Source organism: Cavia porcellus, unplaced genomic scaffold (assembly GCF_034190915.1).
Source record: "Cavia porcellus strain 051 isolate PalLab524CR breed Dunkin Hartley unplaced genomic scaffold, mCavPor4.1 scaffold_9, whole genome shotgun sequence".
In the NCBI taxonomy this organism is placed as follows: Eukaryota; Metazoa; Chordata; class Mammalia; order Rodentia; family Caviidae; genus Cavia; species Cavia porcellus.
This window is the reverse complement of record NW_026947492.1, coordinates 63,333,027-63,355,170: the sequence shown is the minus strand read 5'-3', so window position 1 is coordinate 63,355,170 and position 22,144 is coordinate 63,333,027. Positions and strand designations below refer to the sequence as shown.

The window sequence follows — 22,144 nt, the reverse complement described above, 5'->3', positions numbered from 1 at the left end:
AGGAAATTATAAAACATAAATCTAGATTATTATGTAATTGAATTATGCTAACCTCAATGGAATTTGTATTCATAAAGTTGATTACAATAGTTCATAGAGGATAGAATTTGAATTTACAATGTTTTTTGTTTGGCCTCTGGTTAACCATTCTTTATATAGATTAATGGGGGCAAACTATAGAAAAGTCATTGAAAACCGTATCTCTTTAAGGATAGAATGTGAAATAACTCATCAGGAGTCTGTCTTCTGAAAAACAAAATTTTTATTTCTGAAATGGAACAAGTACAAAAAAATGTTTCAGACTTTTGTGGGGGCAGGGTTAAATGGAGGATTTTGTTCATAAAAATTCATGGAGTAGCATTTGATGTAAATGGTTAGGCATATATTTAAAGCAGGTTGGAGGTATAGTAAGTCTGTTGCAGATCTTTAGCAGAAATAGAGCTTGGTGCTAGGCACAGTGGTGTACACCTGTAATCTCAGCACTCTTGAAGCTGAGGCAAGAGGGTTGCCAAAGGTCCAAGGCCAACCTGGGCTACATAGTGAATTCAAAGCTATCCTGCATAATTTCATAGTGAGACCCTATCTCACTATTAATTAAATAAATTAATTAAAATAAAGTTAAAAAAGAAAGAACTTGGCAAAGGCTATTAAAATAAAGAATTTTTCATGTAAGGCAATTAATTCATAATACTTAGAATCCTAAACTTAAAATTAAATGTAAATGATAGTAAAAAATTGCCAGAAGCATAGTAATTGACAAAACTGCCAATACAGATTTCTTAGTTCTTATTGTTGCTTTTTTCTAGTAAGGCTGTAGAAAAAAAACAGGCTTCTATATCCCTTTCTTTTCTTTTTTTTTTTTTTTTTTCTTTTTTTAAGTACTGGGAATTAAACCTAGGACCTTTACACTGATCTACTTAACAGTCCTTTTTTAAATTTTTTTATTTTTTGGTCTTTTTGAGACAGGGTCTTGCTATGCGGTTCAGCTTGGCCATGAGCTTGCTTTGTAGCCCAGGCTGGTCTTGAATTTGCTGTGATCCTCCTGCCTCATCCTCCTTGAGTGCTGATATTTCAGGTGTGTGCCACCATGTCCAGCTTTCCCAGGCCTTTTTTTTTTCCTTCCAATTTTGAGATAGAGTTTCCCTAAGTTGCTAAGTTGCTGGGCTAGGCTAGAACTTGTGACCTTCTCTTAACCTCCCAGAGTGCTGAAGTTACAGGCATGAGCTACTACAACCAGCTGTGAAATATGTTATATTTAATCAAGTGCCCTTGAAACCATCTTGGTTTTGTTTTTGGTTATTTATTTGTTTGTTTTTTGAGGTAGAATTTTGCTATTTTGCCCAGGTTGGTCTTAAACTATTGGCTAAAATATAATCTTTCTTCCTAGCTTCACAAGTAGGTGGAAGTACTGTGCCATTGCACCTGCCCCCTTGTGTTTCACAAGACCAAGGAGGCTGGTTTCAGGGTTTAGTGGTTGAGGAATTGTGTATGTTGCAGTAGGTATATAAAGCTTGGACTTAGAAATGTTCCTTTACTTGCCTTTGTAGCCGCCAACTGGTACAGATACTATGGTCAAAGCTGGAGTTAGCACTAACATCAGCACCAAGCACCAGTGTATTACTGCCATGAAAGAATATGAAAGCAAGTCACTAGAGGTCAGTAAACTGTAATATAAAATATCTGTTTGATTCTACTGGAATACAGCTTTTACATTTTTTTGTATTTTTAATATTGAGTGGGTCACATTGAGTCTATGTAAAATTTGACATTAAAGAAGTGTTTTTAAGATTATGTGTTGTTTGTAGATATCTCTTTTACAAGGCTTGAATAGTCTTTATCTCACATGTACAGATGTGGTACTTCTAATGGCCTGTTTGGATTGGATGTTGTTGTTTTACACTAGGCAGCATATGTGTGTTTGTGTGCACATGTGCTTTTGGTTAAGTTATACAAAGTCTTAAGTTTACAGCTTAAGTTTTCATTTAATGAAAGGATCCAAATCAAGAAATAGATTATAACGAGTATCTCAGGTGTCTCTCTTGTCTCCTGTCCCTTTTCAAAGTTGACCACTATCTTGAGTGCAATTTTGCCCATTTTTGAACTTTATGTAGAGGGAATCTTAGGTTATACACGCTTATGTCATTCAACATGGAAGCTACAGTTTATTTATTCTCTTTGCTTTATAATAGATTGTTGTCCATTTTTATGGTGCTTTCGCATTCTGGTGGTTGCTTCTTCCTACATCCCAAACTGCCTCTTTCACTGGAGTGCACATAATTGCTTTATTTTTTATTTTTTATTTTTTTGTCTTTTTCCTTTTTATCAGTACTGGGTACCGGTATCGGTATCCTATCGAATTCACAACTGCCTGCTTGCAAGGCAGGTGCTTATGCCACTGAGCTAATGCCACCCAGCCCCACAAATGCTTGATTTATGACAAAAAATTAATTCAGTTTTTTGTTGTTATTGTTTTGGGAATTGAACTCATAACTTCGTGCTTGCCAGGCAGGTGCTTGTGCTGCTGAGCTACATTCCCAGGCCTATGAGATAAAATTCATTAACTTTATTTACATCTTGCAGGGGTTGTTTTTGTTTTGTTTTGTTTTAATTTTTGGTGCTGGGGATCAAACTTATGACTGTACACTTGCAAGGCTGGAGTTTATGCTGTTAAGCTAAATCCCTAGTCCTTTTTTTTTTTTTTTTTTTTTGGTACTGGGGATCAAACTCACAACTGTGTGCTTGCAAAGCAGGCGCTTACACCGCTGAGCTAAATCCCAGCCCTACATCTTGCATTTTTATCAACTATTTTTACATTTAGAAGTGGTATCATTTATAAAGGAAAATTAAAGTATGACTTGCTCTTTGGCCTGCAGTGATTATGGTGATTATGATACGGATTTTAATGTCTATTGGAAATGGTTTTCTGTAATGATACTATATCACTATAATATTATTCCACAGTTTCTGGTCATTGTTCCTACATGAAAATAGGACTTGAATATTAAATTCAAGTAGTCTCCTAAATAGTTTTTTTTGCAGGGTGGGGGTGGGGGGACGCTATGTATTAATGTTGGAAATGTGTTTGTACTTCCTTTAGGAACTTCGTTTAGAGGACTACCAGGCTAACCGGAAAGGCCCACAGAACCAGGTGGGAGCAGGTACAACGACTGGCTTGTTTGGGTCTTCTGCAGCCACCTCCAGTGCGACGGGACTCTTCAGCTCTTCCACCACTAATTCAGGCTTTGCTTATGGTCAGAACAAAACTGCCTTTGGAACTAGTAAGCACTTGACATCATATTGGACCATATTAAGGACAAACAGACAACTGAAAGTAAAATATAATTGTCATTTTGTGATAAGTGCTGTGAAAAAAAATAATTTAGGAATAGGGTATGTTGAGTATGTAGATGTGGGAAATACATAGTTTTTAAGTGAAGATGGTTAAAATGGGTCTTCACTTGAAGGTGACTTTGAGCAGTGGCCTATTCAAGGAAGTTTAAAGATACATACATTATCTTAAAAAAATAGAATCTCTATATGCTCACAAAAGAAGATCAACCCAGACAGGGTTCTTGGGATAAAGGTGTTACAGAAATGTAGAAATTAAAATTTAACATAATCTGGAGTTAGTTGAAGGATAGCAAATGAAAGGGTTGTCAGATGTGGTGATGCCTGAAATCCCAGCACTTGGGATACTGAGGCAGGAAGATGAACACAAGTTCCAGACCAGCCTGAACTATGTAACAAGACCCTGTCTCAAAAGTAAAATGAAAATGAAAGGATTATTAAGTAACAAGTGAATGTAGGGAAATTTAGATACTAATAAGGAATAAGGTTTCAAATTTTTGTGTTTAGGGTTTTTTTTTTCCCTTTATTTTCTTTATTTCTTCATTAATGAATTTTCTTCATTTTTACTTTATGTTTTTTACAGGTACAACTGGATTTGGAACAACTCCAGGTGGTCTCTTTGGCCAACCAAATCAGCAAACTTCCAGCCTCTTCAATAAACCGTTTGGACAGGCTACAACCACCCCAAACACTGGCTTTTCTTTTGGTAACACCAGCACCCTTGGACAGCAAAGTACTAACACCATGGTAAGGAAACAGACTGTTAACTCCAGGTCTTATTTGTGGAGCTAAGTCATAAGGCTTCTAATTGTGTCAAACTAGCAAGTTCTATCTCTACTGTAGTTCTTTGTGTTGAGAAACAATTTTTGATCAGCCCAAGGTTGATGCATTGAGTCTATGCATTGAGTTTTTGAGCAAGTCATTTATTTCAAGTGTATTTTTCTTAGCCATCTAATGCTTGCTTAGTGGATTATAGTTGGCTATTTGAATCTATACCTTGTGATATTAACTCTAGCCATTCTGTAGAGTTTAGGAGAAAACATGTATTGACTAAGATGTATCTCTTGTTCTTTCAACTTGTTCCCAAAGTGTAGTCAGATGAAAGTCTAGTTTACATGAAAGTCTAGTTCGGGAACAGGTAAAGGTAAAACTCAAAGCTGTATTAGATAATTATTACTTCTATGCAGAAAGTGAAGGTGGATTAAATTTCCAAAGGCAAGAACTAAAATTTTGAAACTCTTGTTAGACATTTACCAGTCTAATTATTTAAGTACAGGATGCCCAAAAAGTATCTGTTATTAATTTTTATAAGATAATATAATAGGAAACATAAAAACTATTTTATTCAATAGAAGAATTGACTGATTGAAATTACATCTGCCTGAGTGATGTTTGGGATAGTAAATATATAAACTTGCTGCCCAAATGATGCTCGGGCTAAACTGTTAAATGGTTAAAAGGAGTCATGTGGTAGTTTTTTAGTATGTTTTGAGAGCAGAAGAAAAAATAGGTAAGTTGATCTTCTTTTAGTATATGTGCTGCCCAAGCAAGCACAAGCTTCATCAAAATAAAGTTTAGGCTGGGTATGGTGTCATAAGCCTGTGTAAAGGCTGAGATAGGAGGATCTCTGTTCAGTTCTAGGCCAGCATAGGCTACATAGTAAGTTTAAGGCCAGTCTAAACCACATAGGAGACCCTATCTATAAATAAATGAACTCATACATCAATACGCATACACACATACAGACACACACAGCACTTTCCTAGCATGCCTAAGACCCTTGGTTCGATCCTGTGTACAGCTCAAAAAAAAGAGAGAGAAAGGTAAACTTGGGTTGAGAGTGTAGCTCAGTGATGGAAAGTATATGCTTAGCGTGAATTCAGTCTCACCCACACCCCTATAAAGAGCTTTAATAGAAAATTAAAAAGTTTTGAGTGTCAAAGGGATATCATCAACAAAATAAAGAGAAAACCCAAAAGTGGGAGAAGATATTTGCAGAGTATATAGTTTTGTTTTTTTTTAAGACAGGGTCTCGTTATAGTTCAGGCTGTCCATGAACTCACTATGTAGCCCAAGCCAGCCTTAAACTCACTGCAATCCTCTTGCCTCTGCTTCCCAAGTGCTGGTGTTACAGGTGTGCATCACCATGTCTTGCTGCAAAGTATATCATATTTTAAGTGGAACTTGTATAAAGAAGTCTTAGAATTCATTAAGAAAATAGCACACTAAAGCAGACTAGGTATTTGAATACACATTTTTACCAGAGAAGATACCCAGTGGCTAATGATCACATGAAAAAAATCTTCAGTGTCCTTGATCATCGCAAAGGGTGCACATCATAATCAGACAGTTCGGTGTGTACACAATGGTATGACCATAGATTGACATCATAATCATAAAATAGTACTTGATGCCCACTTGGAAAGCTAAAATCAAAGAGAGAATAAGTAGTGATGAAGGAGAAGCTGAACATTTCATACATTGGTGGTGGAATGTAGTGTTGTAATTTCTTTTTTATTTTTATTTTATTTACTGGTACCAGGCATAGAACTCATGACCACGTGCTAGCAAGGCAGGTGCTTATATTGCTGAGCTAAATCCCCAGCCTCGAGTGTTGTAATTTCTATGGAAAACAGTTTACTAGTGCTTCAAAATATTAACTATAGAGTTACCCATGAGATCCAGAAATTGCATATCTTGGTATTTACCCAAGAGAAATGAAAACACAGATTTGAGCACAAGTGATCATAATAACATTATTCATAAGCACTAAAAGATAGAAACAACCCAGTGCTGGGAATGTAGGTCGCTGATGAAGTACTTGTCTAGCATGCACAGTGTCCCCTATTGTTTCCAACAATGCGTATAAAAAGGGATAGGGAATTAACGCTTTGTAACATTACGTTACTGCATTTGTATGGACTTGGTTACTTTCAGCAAATTATTTGCAGTTATTTGATAAATTCTACTCCCTAATTCACTAGTGATTAGTTCTTTTGTCCTAACTCCTTGAAAATGAAGCACCCCACTATATACTTGCCTGATGTTTCTTAGAGTACAAGAGTTGATAAAATTTCGTTTCACTAGATGCTCAGCACTTTGGAGCTCAGCATTGTGGGGGTAATGGGCTTCACTGTAGGTTTTGAATTGATGGTCCTGCACTTTGGAGCTGTGACTTCTTAGGGAAGTTTTCGATTTCACTGAGCTTCTTGTTTTGGAAAGTGAGATGCGATACTCCTTACCTTTCGAGTTTTGAAGAAATGTTTCATGTTAGCATAATCTCTGTCACATAAGCTTTAAAAAGTTGTAACTATTTTAATCTTAGACCCTTTAAGAAAATTTATGGGGTATCTTTTTTGGTTTTTTTGAGGGAGGGTAGCAGGAATTGGACTCAGGTCCTTGTGCCTGCCGAGCATGTGTTGTGCCACTAAGCTAACTCCCTGACCCTCTGGCGTATCTTTTAATCTGAATTACCTCTTGCAGGGTTTATTTGGAGTTACTCAAGCCTCACAACCAGGAAGTCTTTTTGGGACAGCTACAAACACCAGCACAGGAACAGCATTTGGAACAGGAACAGGTCTCTTTGGACAGCCCAGTACTGGGTTTGGTGCAGTTGGTTCGGTAGGTGTTTAAAGATGTTAACAAGTCAACTAACTATAAGAAAGGAATCACTGCCTTCCAAGTATTTTAATGGGACTATTGGGTTATTTTGACACTAAGAGCAAATAAAAGATACAAAATCAAGTTATTAATTAATTTTAGTAGTTCTATTCTCTCTGTCTCTTTTTCTGTTTTTTGAGACAGAGTCTCACATATGTAGCCCAGACTAGCCTCTAATTCACAGTGATCTTCCTGCCTTAGCCTCCTAAATTCTGGGATTACAAGCATGTACCACCACACTTGGCCCAGTAGTTTTATTTTCAATTATAAATTCTTGTCTAACTGACTGTTTACAATTTACCTTTTTTAAAAAACTTTTCTTGAGACAGGATCTCATTGTGTTAATTCAGACTGGTCTTGGTCTCACTATGTAGCCCACCTAGGCTGGCCTTGAACTCACAGCATTACTCTTGCTTCAGCCTCCCAAGTGCTAAGTACAGCATGTGCCTCTGTGCTTGGCTTTATAGTTTACTTCTGATAGCACAGTATAACCTCTACTTTTTAGTTTTCAGATTTTTTTAAATTTTATTTTATTTTAAAATAATTGTTTGTGGGGCTGGGGATTTAGCTCAGCGACATAAGCGCCTTCCTTGCAAGTGTGTGGTTGTGAGTTCGATCCCTGGTACCGATAAAAACGAAAAAGGCAAAAAAAAAAGTGTTTGATTTCTATTTGGGATTTACCCAGTACCTTACAGTAGTGACCAGTATTCCTGGCTGATTTGGTTTGGTTTGGTTTTTCAGACAGGATCTCTTAAATTGATAAGTTGCATGGAATGTACTCAAACTTGCCATCCTTCTGCCTTAGTTTCCAAGAGTTGACAGTTACAGATATACACCACATACTTGGCCCTAACTTGTTTTTTACACTGCACCCCTAATATCAACAATTAACATGTTTGCAAAGAGTGCCACATGTCCTCTGAAGGGTGAAATTGCTCACCCCCAGTTAGGAACCACCATCTCAGATCATCTCGAGTGAGTCTATATGTCTTTTTTTTTGTCTTTTTCTTTTTTATCGGTACCGGGGATCGAACTCACGACTGCCTGCTTACAAGGCAGGAGCTTGTGCCGCTGAGCTGAATCCCCAGCCCCAAGTCTATATGTCTTAGACTCATACAGATCCGTAGGAAGACCCCAATGCAGGGAGGCCTACTTAACAAAGGAAATATAGACCCTGGACAGTATCTGTAGTCTGCTCCAAAGACAAAGGAGCCCTGTGACTCTGTAGATGACCTCAGGGTCATTCTATGGTTATTATTTTATTTTTTGGTACAGGGGATCAAACTCATGACCTCATGCTTGCTAGGCAGGCGCTTGTGCAACTGAGCTTATATCTCCGGCTCCTACCCTTTAATTACATGCAGAGTGGTAATAATTTATTTTTAAAGTGGCAAATAGCATTTTAATCTGTCATCAGTATTTCAGATGAAGGTATAGCATTTGAAAATGAATTTTTTAAAATTTTGAGACAGTTTTGCTAGGTTGCCCATGTTGAACTCAAACTCATAATCTTCTTGCCTCCGTCTGAAATTAAATGTTTTCGATGTTTATCAAATGGTTAGAATTTTGGGGGTTCTCTTAGTCCTGGTGCTGCAGCTGGGGTTTTAACTGAATTATTTTCCTTGTTAGGTCATTTGAGTAAAAATTATTGTAAGTGCATTTTACCGAAAAATGATGCTGAATTCTATATCATTTAAAAACATAGTTTAAGACTCGATTAGAAAGTCTGTTATCTACTCATGATAAAAGCTTCAATATTCAGATTATTGTATGTACTTTCGTGAAAGAAAAGAACCCCCACAAAATATGATCTTGTTTTTATGAAGATGGAAGTGTTTTTATTAATGTTATTGGAGCATATAATTTTTGTAAGAGAATCAGTAAATTAACGGTTCAGAAAGCTCATATACCTTTAATTGCAACTTTACTAATATATAATTCACATTCCATTCATTTCATTTGTTTAAAATGTACAAATCAGTTTTATTTTTTGCTTTTGGTTTTTTGAGACAGCGTCTCAGTATGTAGTTCAGATTGACCTTGAATTTACTATATACCCAAGGCTGGCCTCCATCATGATCCTCCTGCCTCAGCCTGCTAAGTGGTGGGATTACAGATGTGCACCGCCATACCCAGCATTTTTTTTTTTTTTTTGTAATTATAGTTACGATTTGCAGCTATCATCACATTCAATTTTAGGGTGTATTTATCTTATCAAAAAACATTGAATGCTGGGGATTAGCTCAGCAGTATAAGCATCTGCCTGGGAAGTGTGCAGTCATGAGTTCAATCCCCACTACCAAAAAAAGTTAAAGAAAAAAGAACATTGAAGCTGGGAGTGGTGGTGCATGCCTGTAATCCTACCACTATGGAGGCTGAAGCAGGAGGGTTGTTGTGAATTTGAGACTAGTCTGGTCTACAAAGTGAGCTCAAGGCTGGCCTGAATTGCATAGTAAGACCTTTCTCAAAAAGACAAGAAGAAAACAAAAAAACCATAAACCTAGATACTCAATAGCAGTCCTTCCAGTTTTCATGCAGTGACCTCATGCCTAGTTTGTGTGTCTTATGAATTTGACATTCTGGATATTTTTTGTGGGGATTGCATCTAGTGACCTTCCCACTGAGCAACATTCCCGGCCCTTTTTTAAATTTGTGTTTTGAAATGGGATTTTTGTTAAGTCCCTTGGTTGCCCAGGCTGAGATAAACTTTTGATTCTCCTAGAATGCTGAGTTTTCAGGCTTGTGTACCATGCCTGGCAAGTATGCTTTCCAGACTCATCATGTTGTAGCATGTTAATTAATTATTCTTGGCCATTTAAATATCTGACACATTTTTCTTAACCAGTTAAAAAAAATAAAAAGTTTGATTGTCTTGTTATTTTTTCTAGTTGGTTGAGGTTTTAGCGATAATTCTCAGGTCAGGAATATTTTCTGTTTAGAATCTTACTCAGGTTATTTTCTTCCTGATATCCTTTTAATCATTTCTGTTCTTTCTATAAAAATTATGACAAGTTTTTTCCCACCCTACATCCTGTATATTGTACCCACAGAAACCTTTATTTATTGTTTGGCATGTCTTTATGTTATTTCAAATTTCCCTATATTTTCTGTTCTTTTCAGACCCTGTTTGGCAATAACAAGCTTACTACGTTTGGAACCAGCACAACCAGTGCGCCCTCGTTTGGTACAACCAGTGGCGGGCTCTTTGGTAACAAACCAACCCTGACTTTAGGAACCAATACAAACACTTCCAATTTTGGTACATATAAAAAGCAGGTTTGGCTCTCTTAAAGTTACACTGACTATACCACACATCCTCCTCCTGATTCATATGATTGAAAGTATTTAAAAATTCTCAGGTAAGCTGTGGCTTGATAGGAGGAACCAGAAAGAAAGGTTTAAAGTCATAGACAAGACTTGAGATACTTAGTATAGATATAAATTATAATTTTTTTCAATTTTTATTTTTTAAAATTCCCTCATCAGTAGCTAAGAAACCGTAGAAGAAGCACATTTAAGTCAGGTAACACATTCTGCTAGACCAGCCTTCAAACATGGAAATGCAATGTAGATGGGTGTTTGATGATTGTTTTGGAACATAGAAAATCTTTCTAATTTGAGAGATTATTCAGTAGTTTTTTAGTATGTTCCAAATTATATTTTTGAGTTTATTTTCAAAAAATATAGATAAGATTGACCAATACTTAAACAGCAAATAACACTAAATTCTTTTCAGTAGTGTGCTGGAAAGACTGAAGTCAGTTTAATGGAAATAGCATGTTATTGTCAGTTTAATTGTAGATGACTACCTAAATAAGTTTTCAAACAGCTACAACATTATTTGTTCAGGAAGTGGAAAGTTCATTATGGACAAAGGAAATAATGATTCAGATTCTTGTTGAAGATTTCTCTTGCCAGATATGTCACAGGGTACTAATTGACTCTTTCGGAGATGGGTAGAAAGACATTGGCATAGGTCAGCAGTTAAATAGTTTTTTAGTGAGTATTTATTCATTTATTTATTGCAGTGATAGAGATCAAACTCAGACCCTTACGCAAAATAGGCCAAACTTTCTACCACAACTGTGTCTTTAGCCTGTTCAATGAGTAGTAAATGACTGTATAGTGTCTTAGAGAAAAAGACTGTTTTAAGCATCTATTAGAAAAATAAGATTTTCACAGAAAGATGTATTAAAAAGATAAAGTCTTTGCAGGTACCAGTGCCTAAGTTTACATATTTGATTTAATTTCTATAGCTCTTTTTATTTACATTATTTACTAACTGGTGGTAATGATTAGATAGTTCCATAAATTCTTTCTCATTCTACTTTATTTGAAACAACAACTTTGAAGCAGTGAACTTGTTAGCAAGTATAAAATACCCATATTCTCTATTCTTATAAAACCTGGACAGAACAGATACCAAAGAGTTGAATCCATGATTCTCACCTTTATTTTGTTAATTTTTTTTTAAGGAAAAGTTTATTTTGGCTCACGGTTTGTAGAGGTTTCAGTCTATAATTTTGACTTTATTTTTTAAAGATAATTACAGCCTCTTCCTCAACAAACCTACATATACCTGTTTTTTAATTATCTGATTTTTTTTTTTTTTTTTTTTTTTTTTCTCTCTTAAGACAGGATCTCGCTATGTTGTCCAGGCTGTCTTTCCACTCCTGAGCTCAAGCAATGTTTCCTCCTGAGTTGCTGGGACGATAGGGCCATAGTACCATCCATACCCAGCTAATCATGTGAAAATGTGATACATGTACTATGTCTCTATGTTCTGTAGCCATTTGATTAAGAACCATTTAGCCTCTTAACCAGTTTTTACCCCTTTGGAAATGTGTGTGTTAAAAGCTTTATTTTGGACCAGGGATTTAGTTCATTGGTTCAAGCACTTGCATGGTAAGTGCAAGGTTGTGAGTTTGAGCCCTGGTACCAAAAAAACAAATAAATAAATAAAAATAAAAACTTTATTTTTAGAACACTTCATATGCAAGATTAAAGGTTAACTGTATTTAACATGGTGTGTTTGTAAAGGCTGTACATTATGAAATAGGCTGTACTTGTTAAAGATATTTGATCCTAATCCGTATTTGCATACTTGTGTTTTGTTTGGTGAATTTTTGTTCTGTGAATATATTCATATTCATGTTTACTGAATTAAAAATGAAAGGTGTTAGCTTTGAGTGACTTATCCCACTAACTTGCTATCTGGATTTGAATGATTTTTTTTTTTTGTCTTTTTCCTTTTTATCAGTACTAGGGATCAAACTCATGACTGCCTGCTTGCAAGGCAGGCACTTATGCCGCTGAGATAAATCCCCAGCCCCTTGAATTAATTTTTAATTTGTAAAGTTTTGAAAGAGTTGATACACTAGATAGAATTAGAGGAAATGTGTGGTATAAACAGTGTGAGTTGGTACTACCTGGTCAGAGGTATTAATCAGTGTCTTATTTTCTTGGGGTTCTTATTTTCTTTTGGGGCTATAAGATCCCAGAATATTAGTTCAAAAAGGAAAAAGCAAGTTGGGTGTGGTGGTGCATTCCTGTGGTCCCAGTACTTGGGAGGCTGAGGTGGGAGAATCACTGCAGAGTTTAAGCCCACCCTGCCCTACAAAGTAAGTTCAAGGCCAGCCTGAACCATATAGTGAAGCCCTGCCTCAAAAAAAGACCAAGAGAAGAAAAGGAAAAAAAAAAAAAAAAGCCTTTCTCCTAATACAGTTTTCTAGTCTTTTATCTTTTTTTTTGAGTCAGATTCTCATGTAATTCAGGGCTGACTTAGAGCTAACTATGTAGCGGAGACTGGCCTCAAACTCATGACACTCCTGCCTGCCTCGTTCTTCTGAGTGCTGGGATTACTAGTGTGTGCCACCATGCCTGGCCTTGGGCATTCCCTCCCACCCTTAAACATTTTGATTATATTTTTGTCGACAGCCCTCCATTTTTGTGATGTAGGTATTAATTAGCACAGTTGAAAAGATTTAACAAATGTATTGAGATTGTCACATCATTTGCTTAAATTTTAAAATCATATGAAGTAAACTTGTTTTCAAACTTTCTGTAATCTTCAAATTTTTTATCTTTTTCATTGATACAACAATTCAAATAATAGCATTTCAAAGTATCATTCTTAGTTTATGATACTGTTACCTATTCTAATCTTTCTAGTTTAATTTTTTGTATTTTCATCTATGATAAGTTTTGAGTGATTTTAAGAGTTTTATAAACAGAATTTTTTGGTCAGTTTATTTTTTTTAAGAAGAGGTTTATTTTGTGTCACAGTTTTTTTTTTTTTTGGCTGTTATAATGAGGGATTAATGATGCACTAGTTGATGTGAGTATATCTGAGCAAGAAACAAAAAGTAATCGCAATGCAGTGTAGGTTCTTTGTTTAATAAACGGTGATTACAAGATTTTTCTCTAAATGGCAAGTTACAGTGAAAGACTGAAAATCATGATCAACTCCACCTCTGAATATAAATTATTCAACTCAAAATATTTGCAAGTTATCTTTTTTTTAAAATAATAGCTCAAATGTTCCTTTGGGTTGCTTCTGTGTCATCAGCCACACATAGCTACTCATACCAGAACCATCTGTTTAAAACAGAACCTGCTATATAGAGATTTTTATAGTTAATTTTTTTTTTTAGTAAAAACCTGTAAGTTCACAAATGTGTTTTTGTTGACTGTCACAATTTTTAGTGAAATTTTGAAGGAATTAGCTTCTCTTCCTACAAGTAATTAAGTTAAAACAAATATAACACTATTAAGTTAAAACAAGTAAAACATTTGCATTGAGTATTTTGAACCTTTTAAAGGTCCAAAACTCAGGCACTTTCATTTAGTTTTAGTGTTAGATATTATCCCACATTGGGTTGATGGTTTGAGGATGAAGTGCAATGAAATAAATATGAGAACTTGTTTGTAGGTGTCAGAATTTTAAGAAACAATTGTTACGCTGTAATGTAAGATTCTTTAATAATAATTGAAAGGATGCAAAGCTTTAAGTCAGACTGCTGTGGATGCAATTCCCTTGTATAGAAATTTGAGCCTTAAAAGTACAGTTCTCATTCTTTTGTCTGTTTAGGTTTTGGCACAAATACCAGTGGGAATAGTATTTTTGGAAGTAAACCAGCACCTGGGGCTCTGGGAACAGGGCTTGGCACAGGATTTGGAACAGGTAAGGAACTACTACTGCAAGTTTCAGGAAGTAATACATTTTGGTTTTGAGATTGCTGGAATTTAAGAGTTCCATTGGATTATATGCCTGGAAATAAAAGGCTTATGTTTTCAGTTTTGCAAATGGATTTGTAAAACATTTGCAGCAGTTAATGTTGTAGTAGGTCCAAAACTATTGTTATTTGCAGTATTGGGGATTTAAACCAGTAGTGCTTACACCACTGAGCTGTACAGCCCCAGCCTTTTCACTGCATTGCCTAGGTTGGGCTTGCACTTTCTGTTCTGTTTAGTCTGGGATTGCCTGTTCAGTCTGGGATTGCCTGTTCAGTCTGGGATTGCAAGCATGTATCACTACTTAGCAAACATTGACACTTTCATTTTTGGAGGGTGCGGTAATTGGAGTTTGAACTCACGACCTTCTGCATGCCAGGCAGGCACTTAAGCAGCTGAGCTAAATCCACAGCGCCAACACTTTGGAGTTTTACAAGGTCTATGCATACCTTTTGGCCCTTCCCAATGTGATTAGAGATCTTGACTATTACTCTTTTTTTCCCTGTTCTCACTGTCAGTTGTTTTTCAGTGTGAGGATCCTGAAATGGAAGGGTTATCTCCACAAAATAGAGAAGTGGTAGCATGTACGGTAAACAAGATTGTTTTAGCCATACAGTTTGTCCATTTTTCCCAATTCATATGACTGAATATGATCATTTAGTTGCCGACCACTTTTTTTTTTTCCTTCTTTTTGAGACAGGATTTTGGTATGCAGTTCAGGCTACCCTTGAGCTCACTTTGTAGCTCAGCTGGTCTCAAATTTGCAATGATTTACCTGCCTCAGCCTCTTGAGTGCTGGGTTTACAGGCATGCCTCACCATGCCTTTCTCTGCAAAACACTTATTTCCGTGATCTCTGTTTCCAGTGTTTATCTGTTTTTGCTTCTGTGAATTTGTCATTCCTTTGTCATCTTCTCTTCAATTGAAGCTCCTTTTTTTTTTTTTTTTTTTTTTACTGTGAAATGTTACCTTCATTTCCTCTTTAAAATAAAGATACAATTGCTGGTAAATTTTTAACAATTCGAAATACATTGAAAAGTCCAAGAGCTTCAGCTATGAAGTACCCGCTGCTGAAAATGTAGCATGCAACTTATGAGACTTTTCTGTGCATTTTTCAAGTATGCTTATACATAAACATTTGTACATACGTATTTCTATAAGAGAATTTTGGTTAAATTCTTAATGATAACCATACCCTATGAGAGTGAAATTTTTTTTATTGTTTTTTGATGGTGGTAGACTTCTTACATGCTAGACAAGTACATGCTAGACAAGTACTGCACTGCTGTATTCCTAGTGCTGTACAAATAATTTCTTTAAAAGCAAAGGCCAAGGTGTATGTATTTATTGTACTATTCCTGAGTAGGCTGAAACCAGAATTTTAAGAGCATGAACTAGAAGTAAATATTGTTCACAGCAAGTTCAGTATCCTTTTGTGAAACTTTTGTTGTGTGTAGTACATTTTGGTTCTCAGTGTACTTCATATCATGTGTTACAGTGAAAATTGTTTAAAATAACCACCTTTCATGGTATATCATGACTTAACATTTTCTTTCTTTTTTTTGTACCGGGCATCGAACTCACAACCACACACTTGCAGGGTAGGCACTTATGCCACTCAGCTAAATCCCTGGCCCTGACTTACGTTTTCTTTTACATAGTATTTCTCCCCTTTTTTTTTTCTTTTTCTGGTCAGTATGTGTAAAATGTGTCTATTTTTAAAAATAACTGTTAGCTAGGCATGTTGGTGCACTCCTGTAATTCCAGCACTTGCAAGGCTGAGACAGGCAGATCACTGCAAATTTGAGACTAGCCTGAGCTACCAGACTTTGTCTAAAAAACAAAAAACAACATAAAATAACTGCAAAATGTATGTGTATATGTATATACACATAATTTGTCTAACTTTCTCCCATTTTTGGACAGTTGAGTTGTTTGGTACTATTAGCAGAGCCCTCATTGCATATCATTGTGATATAATTTTATATGTATGTTGCTATAAAAGCAGGTCTAACTAGAATTACTGTTTCTAGAGAAATATTGATTTTGCTCATTTTTTTTCTCTAAAAAAGAGTGCCAGTTTTTGTTGTTGTTTATATTGTATAAAAGTACCCAATGGGGTATTTTGTTTTGTTTTGTTTGGAAGTTGGTTGTCTCACTATGTCACTTAGGCTGGTTTCAAACTCCTAGCTTCATGGAGTCAGCCTCCCTAAGTAGCTAGGACCATAGAGTTGTGCCACTGTACCAGGTTTATTGGGCCTTTTGCATCTTTTGGTAATGAAAGTTGACATGTCTCAGTATACACTTCTCTCATTGCTAGTGAAGGTGGGCATCCTAACCATTTGAATCTTTCAGTTATGTACTGATGTGATTTTTGTTTCTTAATTTATTTTTTAGAAATGCCTCATGTTAGCAGGGCGTGGTGGCTCATGCCTGTAATCCCAGCACTCAGGAGGTTGAGGCAGGACGATAGTTGGAAGTCGAGACCAGCCTGGGCTACAAAGTGAGCTCAAGGCCAGCCTGATCTGCATAGCGCGAGACCCTGTATCAAAAAAGACCAAAAAACAAACAAACAAAAAAAAGATTCATGTTGCTTTTAATTATGTGGTACAGTTGTTTCTAAGTTTAACTTGCCCAATTTCTACCACATAAATTTTGCAAGAAATAAAAACTGAAAAGTATGGTTTTTCGGCATAGTGTGATTCCAAAACATAAGCAATGTTTGCTTCAAACCCTGGAGGAAAATAATAGTTTCTGTATGAGTAAAAATTAAGGCCTTTTTAAGGATTGTTTTGACTAATACTTCCTATAATTGGGTGTTACATAAGTGTCATACTACTTGCCATTTGCCCTGGAAAGGAACAAAGCACAAAGTTCAAAATATGGTTTCTGCTGAGTACCTATTGCTCTTGTATTATCAAGTCAGAAATGATTATGTTGAAGACTGTATTTATCAAGTCTTTTGTGATACCGGAGTATTGTAGTCCCAAATATTGTGTACAGTCAACCAAATGTCGTAATCCCTTTTCCAGTTTTCCTCAAAATCCAAAAGGTTGTATTGGTAATCCCATTGAGACATTATTGGAATCTGAGCAAATTAATTCCAAATCTATCACTTCCAGTGCAACCCCCACGGGAAAGTAAAGACACTTAAGACATATTCCAAGTTAAGGGTACCAAGGGGTCCTAAATCCAATCCCTGGGAGGATGTGCCAGACAAAGGCCCTAATCCTAGGCCTCTCCCAGAATTTATTATCTTGAGGGTGGCGATGTGTGTGTGGCTCAGGGATGAGTGACAGTGAGGATGGTGGAATTACCAAAGTGATTTGAGCTGGCTCGCCAGGTGGGGAGAAAAGCATCTCTGTAAAATGCAGAGATAAAGGTATGCTGGAGGATCAATTTGCATAATTCAGTTAAGGTAGCAACTGAATGCTTTAGGAGGCTGTTGCTTCAATTTCTGATATGCAAATTTTTGTGCCCTAGAGAGTCATAGCCTCTTTACCTTGAGGCTCCTACCCACTTGTCATTGCAAGAGCTGTTGCCTCTAACATCCCTTGGTGCTCATATCTTTTACAGAGACCAGTCTGGGAGGAAACTATCTGGTGGCTTTAGAGATACATATCAGTACCTTGGCCTTTTTTGCAATGCGTAGAGCCAGTTGAAGAGGGAAGAAAATACCATAGCCAGCTCTCTACATATCACTGTAAGCAAATAAGTCTCCATATAATCAAAATGGCCACAGCTGTTTTGCATTCAAGAGGAGTCATTGGAGTTGTCTCCCACACTAGGGATTGAACCCCAGGGCCTTTGCAGTGAGTTACATGTCTCCCTCTTCGTGATCTTGGGGGTTGATCCCTGGTCTTTTGCACTGAGCTACATATTTTTTATTTTGAGGGCAAGGTCTTCCCAGGCAAGGTTCAAACTGGGAAAACCTTTTACCTTAATCTCAAAGGGTGCTGGAATTATAGGAGCGCGCTACTAGGCTTATGTAAGTATTTTTAGTTATGTGATTTTGTTCATGTTTAAATTTTCGTGTACAAGTTTTTTGTTTTTGGTTTTGTTTTTTTTTGTTGGTTTGTTTGTTTGTTTGTTTGTTTTTGGTACAGAGGATTGAACTCACAAACTCGGCACTTGCCAGGCAGGCACTTAGGCCACTGAGCTAAACCCCCGGCCCACATATTTTATTTTTATGTGGTTATGATTACTCTTTTTAGCTTCTGGTCTTGCAAGTGATGAGTAGAAATGTATTCTAGTGTACATCATTACAAAATATTATGTACTTTTTTTCTTTTTTCGGGGTGGGGAAGCAGGGTCTTATTTTACTGTGTAGTTTAGGTTGGCCTTCAGTTGTGGAAGTGTTTTGTCTCGGTCTCCCTAGTGCTGGAATTACAGTCATGCACCACCACACTTTGCTCTGTACTTTTTTTTTTAAGTGTTGTTTTTTTTTTTAATTTTTTTTGGTGGGGGGTGGCAGGTAGTAGGGATTAAACTCACAACCTTGCACTTACCAGACAAGCGATACCACTAAGCAAAATTCCCAGCCCTGTTGATTCCTTTTACATAGTATTTCCTTTTACTTAATAAACTTTAATGTATTTATTATTCCTCACTTAAATAGATATCCCTCATAAAACAAATCACTTTTTTGTTTTTCATTTTGGTGGTACTATGGGTTGAACCCAGGGCCTTGGGCCTGCTAGGCCAGTGCTGTAGCACAAACTGTCTCTAGCCTTTTTTAAAATTTTATATTGAGACAGTGTCTTGCTAAATTGCCCAGGCTAACCTTGATTTTGGGCCCTTCTGCCTCATCCTCCTAAGTAGCTGAGATTATAGGTGTGTTCCACCATGTCAAGTGAAACAAGTCACATTTTTGTTGCTTCATATTATTCCTTATTCATCCCTTGTACATAGATGCTCAACTGAAAGTCAATGAGGAATTTTATACTCCCAACCCTACAGCAATAGATCACACAGAGGAGGAGAATTGTAAGAGTTCGTTAGCACAGACGGCTGGGAGTCCTTGATTACCACATTTGCTAAAGCATACCTGTGACTTTGTCACATTATCATATATAAACATGTTATAAACTGCATTTTATAGTAACAGATAAACTATCATTGTGTTGTATGAGGGGGGCATTAGCTTAGTGGGTGTTCCCCGGCAGCCTCTCATTTTAAGTCATTTAGATTCAAACTCGGACCTCAACGGATGTAAATTTTCTACAGTGTAGACCTTTGGGTACTTTATGAGTAGTTGGCTGTATAAATAATAACTTTATAAATGTAAAAGTTTTTTTAAATGTTTAAGTGACCAGTCTTAGTATAAGAAATTTTATATAGACTCTGGCATGTGGTTTTTACCCCAGTGTGTTCAAACTAAGGAACATTCATAAAATTCTAGGTTTATCAATTTGTTATTTTACAGTTGATGGTAACTATCATGAACACTATAAGTTGTACGCCACTTTCTTTGTAGTTTTAGTATTTTCTGTAAATTTACAGGTACATCAAGTAAAATTGGTTTTGGTTTTTTTTTTTGTCTTTTTTTTTTTATCGGTACTGGGGATCGAACTCACTTAAAATTGGTTCTTAAATTAAGTAATAAACGAAAATCTTCTGTTTAAAGTTAGTAAATACCAAAGATAAAACTGTAACATTAGAATATCTCAAAAGGAGCATAATCAGTTTTACTTTTTTCTTGAATGTCCTTGAAATTTCTAAGACTTTGATTATCCTTTTGTCACCCAGTGTAGCTTCCTTATGACTCCCATAACTTAACCATGAATACAGCACCTTTTCCTATATTGACAAATTACCATACCCATTATCGTATCACCTATAATATCCTACTCAGAATGTCTCTTAAAGTTGTAGGTGAAGTCTCTTCATTAGACACAGTGTCATTTGTACATAAAATAAGGCAGGTTTGGATAAAATGTTTTTCCTTTGATAAATTGAAACAGTTTGCCCTTAGGTCATTTTACAAATGTCCCTTTTCAGATCACTGGAACCCTACAGTGCTTTTTTTGTTCTTTTGGGGGTTACTGAAATTCTGGTTTTAGACCATTTCATTTTTATCCAGGACTGCTGTAAAGATGAGAAAAATACTTATCCAAACCGAATTTATTTTAAAATTAAGAAACAGTGTCTCACCAAGTTGCCCAAGTTGGTGTTGACGTTAAGATCCTCCTGCCTTGCTGGTACGATCATACCCAACCATAAAGAAAATTTTATCCATGTTGTTTGTTTGTTTAATTAAATTTTTATTTTCGGGGCTGGGGATTTAGCTCAGCGGCATAAGCACCTGCCTTGCAAGCAGGCGGTCGTGAGTTCGATCCCCAGTACCGATAAAAAGAAAAAAAAAAAAAAGGAAATTTTTATTTTCAGTAATATATATATTTGAAGTACATAATGATTATCTTGGAGAATCTGCACATGTGTCTAATACATCATATTCCTTTTTTCATGTTTATATTTTTAGGTTTCATCTAAGTTGGTAGGGAAGAAAGTGGTAAACTTCCAGAAAAAAAACAAATCCTAAAATCTATGCTGTGAACTATTTCTTTTTCAAGGAGAAATGTAATTTTAACATTCTTTGGAGCTTGTACTAATTACTAATGGGTTAGATCTTGCAGGAAGTCTTATAACTTATACCCAAACTGCACATTGCTACATGGTCTTATTTTTGGTGAAATTGTGCAGGCAACATTTTATGCTTTCTGTAGTTGACCTTACTGATTTATACTGTGTAGATTCTCTTTGTGTACAGTTCCTGTTATCTCTTCACTTGAGATCTCAAAGCAATGCCTATATTCCCATACTATATTTTTGGGCTCCAAGTATTTATCTTTCTGGCTTATCTTCTCGTTTTTTCTGGGGATCAAATCAAGGGCCTTGCTCACATCAGTCAAGTGTGCTACCACTGAGCTGTATATATACAGCCCCAAAATTTCAAGTTTCTTTTTTTTTTTTAAATTATACAATTCTGAAATGAGTCCTGTTCCAGCCAGTGTGGTTCAAACTTGAATCTGTTCAGTACCTTGTCTCGAGACATTCAGCGGTTAAACAAGTCAGTTTGGTTAAACCAGTTTTCGTGATGGTTATCTTGTCAGATGTACCAAGGTTTGAACTGCACTTATACTGTGTACATCATTTGTGATACTGAGTTAATTAGTAAACCCTCAGTTTTGTCATCTTTAGAAGGATGATAACTTTGTACTTCAGTAATATCAATTGAGTGTATTTAGTATACAGACATTAAATGCTTTATACATATTTATTCATTTTTAATCTTAGGATGTACATCTAAGCTCTGTACTATAATCTCATGTTACAGTTGAGGAACCTGAAGCACAGAAAATATTTATCATATTAACTCTTGTTGAAATGGCTAATCATTGTAAAAGTTTCCAAATGTAAAATATTTTTAAGTAACTGACCTCTGGCAAACATTCAAAGGAACTTCTGTGGCGCTTTTTCTTTCCTCTTGTCTCCATAGCTCTTGGTGCTGGACAGGCATCTTTGTTTGGGAACAACCAACCTAAGATCGGAGGGCCTCTTGGTACAGGAGCCTTTGGGGCCCCTGGATTTAATACTACGACAGCCACTTTGGGCTTTGGCACCCCCCAGGCCCCAGTAGGTAAGTGTCAGTCACTTTAGAAGGCTTTACTCCATTTATTTCTGCCTAATCGTTGCTGACTTGATTTTCTACTCACCCCATCTCATCCCTACCAAAACAGTATATACTTGCATGTCATTAAGCAATCATGTAGCATGGAAGGACTTAGATCCTGGCCTTCCTAGTTTCCCCATTCCTAGCCTAGTTCCTCAGAGATGCCACTTTTACTTTTTTGAATTCATCTGGAATGTAATTAAGCTCTGCGGCTAAATGATGTACTTATACT

General features: G+C 36.2%; 1 protein-coding gene across 9 annotated transcripts in view; it reads left to right on the top strand.

Annotated features, from left to right (window-relative positions):
• Positions 1-22,144, top strand: part of Nup98 (nucleoporin 98 and 96 precursor) — a 110,487-nt gene that overhangs the window by 30,272 nt on the left and 58,071 nt on the right. For 4 of the 9 annotated variants that reach the window (XR_010049855.1, XM_063256591.1, XM_063256592.1 and 1 more), the window contains 7 exons: positions 1,548-1,655; positions 3,098-3,278; positions 3,932-4,095; positions 6,832-6,969; positions 10,129-10,267; positions 14,099-14,191; positions 21,739-21,879. Coding sequence is in view for 8 of the 9 variants with exons in the window: in XM_063256591.1 (XP_063112661.1) it covers positions 1,548-1,655; positions 3,098-3,278; positions 3,932-4,095; positions 6,832-6,969; positions 10,129-10,267; positions 14,099-14,191; positions 21,739-21,879 (964 nt within the window). In the remaining variant the exon portion in view is untranslated. The remainder of the gene's footprint in view (positions 1-1,547; positions 1,656-3,097; positions 3,279-3,931; positions 4,096-6,831; positions 6,970-10,128; positions 10,268-14,098; positions 14,192-21,738; positions 21,880-22,144) is intronic. The other 5 variants (XM_063256595.1, XM_063256599.1, XM_063256594.1 and 2 more) reach the window with 4 other exon arrangements.